Source organism: Dendroctonus ponderosae, unplaced genomic scaffold, assembly GCF_020466585.1.
Source record: "Dendroctonus ponderosae isolate FM_Combo_2020 unplaced genomic scaffold, Dpon_F_20191213v2 Dpon_F_20191213_1, whole genome shotgun sequence".
NCBI classification, from domain to species: Eukaryota; Metazoa; Arthropoda; class Insecta; order Coleoptera; family Curculionidae; genus Dendroctonus; species Dendroctonus ponderosae.
This window is the reverse complement of record NW_026017110.1, coordinates 20,897,956-20,907,248: the sequence shown is the minus strand read 5'-3', so window position 1 is coordinate 20,907,248 and position 9,293 is coordinate 20,897,956. Positions and strand designations below refer to the sequence as shown.

The 9,293-nt window shown below is 33.1% G+C and overlaps 3 protein-coding genes across 5 annotated transcripts in view; 2 read left to right on the top strand and 1 right to left on the bottom strand.

The window, feature by feature from the left end:
* Positions 1-576, top strand: part of LOC109534435 (protein transport protein Sec61 subunit gamma) — a 4,607-nt gene extending 4,031 nt beyond the window's left edge. Inside the window, exon 4 of the mRNA XM_048670098.1 lies at positions 526-576. The gene's annotated coding sequence lies outside the window, so the exon portion shown is untranslated. The remainder of the gene's footprint in view (positions 1-525) is intronic.
* A 339-nt stretch (positions 577-915) lies between these two features.
* Positions 916-8,337, bottom strand: LOC109534436 (propionyl-CoA carboxylase beta chain, mitochondrial). 3 transcript variants are annotated; one of them, XM_048670072.1, is made up of 9 exons: positions 8,057-8,337; positions 7,812-7,925; positions 5,739-6,011; positions 4,692-4,811; positions 4,446-4,633; positions 4,176-4,390; positions 2,059-2,267; positions 1,795-1,993; positions 916-1,250 (listed from the first exon to the last, which is right to left on the bottom strand). In XM_048670072.1, exons 1-9 carry the CDS (start codon positions 8,225-8,227, stop codon positions 1,129-1,131), a joined length of 1,611 nt encoding a protein of 536 aa, XP_048526029.1. In that variant the 5' UTR covers positions 8,228-8,337; the 3' UTR covers positions 916-1,128. The 3 variants fall into 3 exon arrangements, with proteins under 3 accessions (XP_048526029.1, XP_048526034.1, XP_048526037.1); XM_048670077.1 differs by having other exon boundaries at positions 4,176-4,381; positions 8,057-8,335; XM_048670080.1 differs by having other exon boundaries at positions 8,053-8,133.
* A 719-nt stretch (positions 8,338-9,056) lies between these two features.
* LOC125502619 (4-pyridoxate dehydrogenase-like) overlaps positions 9,057-9,293 on the top strand; it is a gene marked incomplete in the record, with an annotated part of 5,767 nt that continues 5,530 nt past the window's right edge. Inside the window, 1 exon segment of the mRNA XM_048661416.1 lies at positions 9,057-9,293. Coding sequence (XP_048517373.1) covers positions 9,118-9,293 — 176 coding nt within the window.

The window sequence follows — 9,293 nt, the reverse complement described above, 5'->3', positions numbered from 1 at the left end:
GCCAGAGGAGTGTGCTAAACGGCAGGACGAGTGTTTGGGCCCTTTCGTTTTTTGGTTCCGGGACGCCCACTCAACGCCACGCGAAGCGGCCATTGTTTTTTTTTTAAAACCTAATCCTGTTTTTTCCGGGGCATCCTAGCCCCTAGAAACTCGACTCGCGGAAGGTGACTGTGCGCGACACATCAGTGACAAGACTCACCAGTTTTTTTTTTGGTTTTACGAGGTACCTTTTTCTTTGTTGTGATTGGTTGGTTTTTTTGTATTTAAGTTTTTTTTTTTTGGACTTATTCATGTGTGGCGCGCATTAAGGACACTGAAACAGGGGGGTACTACCCTAAACAAGTACCTGGCATCCCTACGCGCCGAACCATTAGAATAATTTTTTTTGTTTAAATTTTGGTTTCATTGTGCGCATCCATCACCTTGTCATGCAGGGACAAGGTCGTGATTCCCGCTCTCCACAAGAGGAGACAGAGGCGCCCTCTGCTCGCAACTCGAGCGAATGGAGGGGGAATCTACGCGACAGTATCATTCGATTGGTTGAGTTCATTGGAATATAAGTTTTTATGACAACTATTTATTGAGATTACTTTTGAATTTGATGATTTACTTTGAAAATCTAATTTGCTCCTTTTTTCCAATTATTCTCCGTTCCGACTTCCCACTCGCCTCTTCCAGAATAATGATTTTTTCTTAAAATTGCTTTCTGTTCGTGAGCCTATTATATTTTTACATCCATTGTTATTGTTATTATAGTAAAAAGTACCCCTTGTAAAAGCTTGCTACATTTCTAGATGTCGTAAAGTCTTTGAAATTCTGGCTGTTTTTCTTAAAATCTGCATTATTTGATCAAATTTGACTAGTGACTAGTTTAGATTTAATATATACATATGTTCATCAATCAAAAACTCACAATTAAAAATATATTCTTTTTATTAGCAAGAATAACATTACTATGTTAATTGTTATGCGTAATATAACAATTTTGAACGGCATTGAAAAGAATTTCTCAAGGAATATAATTTCTCAGGTTTCTTTAAGGGCAAAATTTGTCATTTTTCTTTGGTAGTTTTCCTCATAAATCCAATGTTTGTTAAATTAACAAAACATGCTAGCTAATGTGTAACTCTAAAGTGGTATATTTCCATGCTTCTTCGGAGGATTTGTCAGCTGTTTAGTTGCCAGTAAGTCCAAATCTCGGCACAATCGCCGCCTGGTTGTTTTTGGTTCGATAATATCATCAACAAACCCTGAAATATAAGTTAGAACATTGTTATATGTTAAAATTAATTAAAACTTGATATATGTTAAAATCAATGACCTGCCTGGAGACTGGATAGTTTTATCGGTGCCAACTGCAATTGACGATTTACATGCTATGATCAACTTGAGTTTTGCTAGACTTTGGAGAAATACAGGGTGTTCGCAAAATGCGTTAGGAATTTGTCAAGGGTGAGTCTACAGGGTAAAATAATATTAGTGAGTCAAAAATTCGAAATCGGAATATTTTCCGAATTACAGTTCATCAAACTTCATTTTTTTCTTATCCTTTTTGACCTATTCTGGACATTTGTTCCCGGATTAAATTGCAATTCGGTACTGAGTCATTTCTAAGTTTCTGTTAAAAATTGTTTCTTTACGTGGAGTGCAAGTGGCATGAATATCGATGATTTTCTTGATGGTGTTAGTTATATTTCATACTATTGTTTAGAAAGCATGTCTAGTTTGAGAGTTGTCTGCGTTTTTTGACTGATGATGAATATACGATGTATATTCATGAGTGATTTTAAATACCTTTCTGAGCTGCTGGAAAGGGACTGGCAAACTTTTCAATGTATTCTTTCTCGAGCTCTTCCAAGTTGGGTCTTCCTTTGTAGAGAACTGCTGCTGCACTTTTCGCTCCCATCACCGCCACTTCAGCTGATGGCCAGGCATAATTTACATCTCCTCTTAGGTGCTTGGATGACGAAGTAATATAGGCCCCCCCATAAGCCTAAAGAATTAACCGATCAGAACATCAAATCACTTTCCCTTTTAGTTTAAAACCGCGATTTCTACCTTTCTTGTTATGACCGTTAGTTTTGGAACTGTCGCCTCTGCGTAAGCAAACAATAGTTTAGCACCGTGACGTATACAGCCATTGTGCTCTTGTTGTACTCCGGGTAGAAATCCGGGTACATCCACCAATGTGATTATGGAAATATTGAAAGCGTCGCAAAATCTTATAAATCGTGCTGCTTTTACAGAAGAACTGATATCCAAGCATCCTAAAAAAAGGCGTTAGTCCGTACGAGGTTTTATTCGAAAATTAAGCTGAATTATTTTGTGTTAGCCTTTAAATCAAACAGGACTGTAAGTTTTCTTAATCTCGCAGATTACTGTTCCTCTATAATGAAAAGCTGAAGAAAACTACGTGAAAAGGTGAAGGACGTTTGGAGAATCAGACGAGTATAACTTATCAGTACTCAAGAACTAACAAGACTTTTTTGATCACGTATAAAATTGCGAAATTATGAGTAAACTCTTCAAGCGTTCATTTATTTATTTGGTTGTATCCTCTTGCTTCTTTTCTTAGCTTCGCAGTTCTCTGCCAACATTACGAAATTGGTGAAAAACATGTTCTGTAAAGCGTTAAGCCGAAGCAAACTGAAATATTCTCTGGTGTAAAATAACGTCATTAATTCTTAGCATTAAAACTGCTAATTATTTCCAATTCTCAAGCAATAAAAGGAATTCTCGCAAGAAGCGCGTTCCGTTGGGACAACGGAGGTCCGAACGTGACAGACCATGAGCGCTGAGAGAAAATTGCGGTACCTCTAGGTTAATATTTTCCATCCAGCGGCAAATCTTATATTAGTTTTAACAAAAATTGAAATTAATATTTTTCATCGTTCACAGTGGTTATGAGACAGCATATTTATCTGGAAACTTTTTATCCAATTTTTTTCTATTTGATATTTATCACAAATTCTTGCAATTTGCATCAAAATGATGCTAGTTTCACCCAACATAAGAATTCCAATTTTTCTGTAATTACATTAATTCTGTAATTTTGAGAATTTTTGATGTTGGCTAAGAGATAATATGTTTCTTTTGTGAACTAAAGTTTAGCAATATTCAACTTATTTCGTAATAATCTGAAAATATCTTGATAACGTATAAAACTTTCGTCTTATTATCTTATAATAATTATCTGTTTCTTTTATTACCTGTTTTATTCAGTATCCAAATATTTTTAACATTATTTTCGAAAACTCGTCTTCTTAGAAAGAGTTTTTAGCTTTTTGCTACTAAAAGCGTTTTCTGTTTTCAAAATGCGCAAATCATTCAAGTTTTTGCCAGACTATTCGAATTATTTCATAGGACCAAAGATTATCTATTCCACAAAGACCTAAATAATATTACCACAAATTATCTAAAAACATTGTTGGCATCTGAAAATAAATATTCACAAACTCGAACTCTTTGCTTTTGAAGTAAAAGAACGGTTAACCATGGCGCATTAAAAGTTCAGTTGGTAAAAGGGAACATGCCCAAAAATAAAAATAATGTGTCACAAAACATTAAAGACACAGTTAATATGGATCATAATGTATAACTAGTGACCGAGGCATCGCAATTGAAACTTTACAGTCAAAGCACACATAAACATATGTAAGTATATGCGAAAAGCGTTCTAATTCGCTCAGTCATGTAGAAAGAAGTATCCAGCTATTTTCAAGCATTATCTTGCATATGGCAAAATCCTTTTAAGATAAAACCATTTTGCACCAATTCCACGTGAGGCATTTCAACACCGGGATACAATAGATAGTTGAAAGTCATCATAAAGTTCCTACTTTAAATTGATATTCGACTATGCGTTGTAAATAGGCGGTTTAAGTAGTTCTTTTTAACGATATCACTATTCAATTATTCTGAATAGGTACTTGTCGGATATTTATAAAACTGCTTAAATTTAGCATCTAATTTTATTGATTAGAAAGCTCTTCCATGTGACCTCCGTGAGTTAGTAGTTTGAGGAGAAACACAGCTGTGCTATTCTGAATGAGTCAAAATGGAAAATATCAGCTAATTGTTGCTAGATGAATTTATGTTCTAAAAGTTTATTTTCGCAGTCGTTCATGATGCATGGAGAGTTTTGTAGACATGGTTTAAATAACTAATTATCTTGCCTGCTGCAACATCAGGCTGATTCCCTATAATTCCTACTGTTCTTCCATTCATTCTTGCAAATCCAACAATAATATTTTTTGCATGTTTGGGCATAATTTCAAAAAAGTCTCGGTCATCAACAATAGCTAGAATTACATCCAACATGTCATAAGGAGCCGTGGCCACTGGAGGAACAGTTGATTCCAAAGATAACACATCCTTATCCCTAGAAATGCTTCATGTATTTGATAGTTCTCATTTTGCAACAAGTCAGCCATAGGTGTAAGTACCATGGATCTTCACAAACTCTAATAGGAACCGGACCTTTGTTCGATTGAGGAAGATATCCCATGAATTCCCTCAATTGAAGAAGGGCCTCGATATCGTTCTCAAACGATCTATGTGCCACTCCGGATAGTTCAGTGTGAACTTTTGACCCTCCTAAATCTTGAGATGTAACGTCTTCATTTGTTGCTGTCTGAAAAATCCAACAGTGGTGGATGTATATGTCTTGTGCATACTGTTATCAGAATTACCTTTATCACATCAGGTCCAGTTATGAAAAGACAAGAAGTATTTTCAACCATAAAGGTAAAATCGGTGATAGCTGGAGAATAAACTGCACCGCCGGCACAAGGGCCCATTATCAAAGATATCTAAAATGCACTAAATTTCTATTCTATTCAAGCTTAAAGGTCAGGCTTGTATAACTTCATATAGATATAATTTTTCACTTATAGGTATTTGCAGCTGGTTTTGTCAAATGTGCCTTAGTCAATTGATACTTATTTTCGTGATACTAATTTTAATTCATGATTTCTACAACTTTAATTAAAATCTTATATAATGTTAATTTGGTGGGTTTCTAAAATATATTCTCCAAATTCAAACTATTTGAGTTGCATCTAGAATCGGCAAATTATTATCAAACTCTGTCGAAACCATTGAGGAAATAATTTCAATTCAATTAAGGTGTATGGAAAAAATCTTGTCGAAAAAATCAGTTTATTCATTTTAGGGCCCAAAATATCCAGTTTGCTAATTGCATCTGCAAGGAGTATTCTACTCCAGTCTCGTTTACTTTCTTTTAGATGGGTACTTTCTTAAGTAAACGTGTTCTTTTATGTCAAGTCAAAATGTTCAAATAATTGGAATAATGTTCTCCTCTTCCGTTTCTTTCTTTAAAAGCGCTACTATTACAAAAACTCATAAAACATGTTAATACGGACAACAAAATAAAATGGAAACAATTCATGAATTAGAAAAAGAAAGTCGCATTTAAATACATACAGAATGATCAGTTTTGTTTTTCATCTTTTTGTGATGCAAGGAATGTTGCAGAAACTCAATATTAGTTTTGTAAAACTTTTTTACAAAACAAAGTAAAGCAAAAAAATTGTCACTAATTAAATTGATTTGGAAAATCGTCTTATGGATATGGTGTATCGAAGACCAAGAATTTCCGGGACCATATTTTTCGGCAATAGAATTTCTGAGCACCATACAAATGTCGTTTCAAATTGCTCTAAATTAATGTATAAAATATAGTACAACAATAACTCTAAACCCAGTATAATACCTACCTGTGGAATTACTCCAGATGCAAGGACATTTTTTTGAAAAATATCTGCATATCCTGCAAGCGAATCGACTCCTTCTTGAATCCGTGCCCCTCCTGAATCGTTAAGACCAACCACAGGGGCTCCTACAGAAATCGCTTGATCCATAATTTTGCAGATTTTTCGTGCATGAGCACTGGACAATGATCCCCCAAAAACAGTAGCATCTTGACTGAAAATAAATACCGGACGTCCGTTCACCAATCCATGGCCAGTTACTACTGAATCACCAGGAAACTAACAAAAATAATGGATTTTAATCGGAAATGCATTATTATCATCTATATTTTCGCTATTTTGTAACGATATTTTACGTTCTTAATAAATTATTATAATATGTGTGCTTGAAAAGCAATTGAAGTGGGAAAATTATATGTACTTAGTAGGTATATTAGTTTCAACATATTGTGGCATACTTATACTAGTCAACATATTCAACATACGTCCGATTTTAAAGACGAACTTTGTTGTGCTTTCTTCTCTCCCTTCAAATGATATAAAATATGTATTTTCAAATTTATTGCAAATTATAAAATTTTAGTTTACCGATCCCAAAGTGTTATCCCAAAAGAACAAAATTTACCAACTATCGAACGAAAAGCGTGGAAAACAGATTTTTTGTAGTTGATTTGAGGAGTTGACACATAAATTATAGATATTTGTTATACATCTTATAGTACGGAATAAAAGGACTTTCACATTTAATGTTTTACGAGTGCTTTAATTAATTTATGTGAATGTTTTAAAGTGTGCTGTTTTAAAATATGCGTGTGGTTTTAGTATTTTTATATGTCGTGTGCTCAGTTCAAAGCTATCAAGGAATTGAAGTTTTAAAAAAATGTTCCTATCTTCAAGCTGGGGATTTTTGTTTTTAATAGCATTTTACCGCAATAACGAACTGTACAAAGTCCTGTTTCAGACATCCTGTTCAAATTTAATTTGTCAACGAAACAGTTGGCGTCAGAAAATGTGAAAAATATATTTTTAAATACAACAAAACGATCAGAATATATTTTTAATGCAAAAGAACGCTGTCTCCTCCGAGACACTGTCAGTTTTGGCTCAATATTTGAAAAATGCTGGCATTATTTCCAGCTTTTTTAGAAAAACGGATCGAATAAGTCCGCTTAGTGTTTGTTGGTAGACATTCCTATAGATACATTTTACAAAATTACATCAAAATGCTAATGCAAAAAATATTAAAAAACATGGGAAATATAGCAAATAATGTTAATTGTAAAATCTTGATGCTGGTGATAATATTGCTTATATTCCCTGTTTCTGAGCCAATCAGCAGGTTCGTATAGAAATAAATTGAATATTTAAGATGACCAGATCTCGATCATCTTCGATATGATGACCTTTCCGATAAAGTTTTAAAAAGTAAAATCAAAATGTTCTCATTTAACATTATAATTTTTTTAATATGGCCGCGTCAGCTGGTTGATATCGTGCCTCTGTTGAAGCTACATCAATTAAGAACGTGTACCTACTGACACCACAAAGTTATCTTCATCATTTGGTGTACTTCAAAAAATACTTGGTTGTTCACTGTTCCAAGTTCCACTGCTATTTAAATGAAGCAATTTGTACAATGTATACAATTTGAAATGTCTATTTGTAAATGAACTTATAATAGAAATGAAGTATACAGCACTTGAAATAAACGTATTGAATTACTCTAGTATTTACCAATTCTTAAAAGAAAATTATCGCATATCATATTTAATTTCCTTGATTATATTTATTTCTTAGAATAAACGTCCACAGTTATCATACTGTTTCATAATGTGTTTTGTTAATGGATATACTTAATATTCTTATGTTTTTATTTACTTTTTTATTTATTTTTATTTTAGAATTATTATGTTAATTTTTATGGTATTAGCAAGAAATAACGCTTCAATGTTAATAACTCAACCGTAAATATGAAAAGCTTTAAATAACGAAGAACATTACAAAAAAAGCGTAATAACTCTTAAGATGAGTAAGCACTTGAGTTATTGCAAATTGTATGGTTTTAATCTTTGGACTCACTTTACGCTCTTTCATTCCAAAATCTATGCAAGTGTGCTCCACGAACATGTCGTACTCAATAAAGCTGTTGTCATCGCATAATAAATGTATTCGTTCTCTTGCTGTTAATTTCCCCTAAAATACATATTTATAGAAACTAATGCAAATTGGTGTTAGATAAATTAACGTTGTTTTATTAGTGTATAATTATGTTAGATATTATCTATATAGGTATATAACAAATTTAAAATCCAGCACTTACTTACTTTTTTATGTTGATTTTCGATTTTTATTTTTCCTCCGCCCATCTGGGCTTCTAAACGTGTTTGCTTGATTTTCTCATATGTTTTAATAGAGTGTTTAACTGTCTCAATATTCCGTGCAACAAATATTTTCGGGATCTCCTTTCCATATTTTGCTGTTCTGCATACAAACATTATTGTTTATTGGGACTCGTGTAGTTGGTTTCACTTCGGGAATGCTTTAATATTATAAGTTATTTGGCCTTTGACACAATAATTATCACGCGAAGATAAGTATGCAGTCCTAGATTTGGCCGAAAACCTGATACATCAATACAAAAATCAATACATAGCATAATAAATATTACGGGGGATTTTTGGAAAACCATTTTGAGACTGAAACTGACGCAGAGATCTAGCGAATTTACGTAACCTATTATAGTTATATGAAGAAATGGAGAACTTGCCGGTTGATGACATTGTTAATATAAAAATTGTTTAATTTGTCTTGTATTGGCTCAACCGACACTTTCGTCGTACATTTTTTATATCAGAAGAAATTAAACTAGAAAAATAAATTTTATTATATATTTATAATTATTGCCAATGTGTTTCCGCAAAAATACATAATTATTAGTTATTTTCACACCATTTAATAAAAGTTGATAAAACGTAGAAAAAGCTAGTAGAATAATTCCTTATTTCCGTAACAGATGTAAAATGTTTATTCGCAAGTTTTAGATTAATTTACCGTTCAAGTTTTGCCCGAGACTTGATTACAGCCTCCAAAGAAAACCATATGCATAAAAGCAGACCACATCTTCCTGTTTTTCAGCTCCATCCACTTAAACCAAATTACCAAAAATAAGTATGCGATATAAAAACTGTGTGGTGTGACTTTTCAGGTATTTGTGATAAGAAGCAGATGCTTATTTTGTTTGAGAGTGTGTTCACTTTGTTTTCTGATTAATACAGTTTTATCAGCGGTAATATAAAAGGAAACGTAGTTTTTTTTACGAGCCACTTTTATTTAAAAATATTTCGGACACTCGAGCAAGCAAATTAAGCCAAATCACATAGAAGAAATGTATGCATTTCGTTTAGGAATTGCGCTATGTGTGGCAGTTTTTGCTTACGGCGTATTGAGCGACAGCGATTTTAATAAATTTGTGGAAGAAATAGAGGCGTTTATTAATGCCTCTGATTCATATGTATTGCCTACAAACAAAGATTCGTACTTTTCTGATGAAAATGATACGGT

Excerpts from the sequence above, each read along its gene's own strand:
- LOC109534436 (XM_048670072.1), bottom strand. The coding sequence starts at position 8,227 with ATGTTTGTATGCAGAACAGCAAAATATGGAAAGGAGATCCCGAAAATA. Across the intron at positions 7,926-8,056 it reads TCGAAAATCAACATAAAAAA|GGGAAATTAACAGCAAGAGA; the intron begins GTAAGTAAGTGC and ends TATGTATTTTAG. Across the intron at positions 2,268-4,175 it reads TCAGCCTGATGTTGCAGCAG|GATGCTTGGATATCAGTTCT; the intron begins GCAAGATAATTA and ends GCCTTTTTTTAG.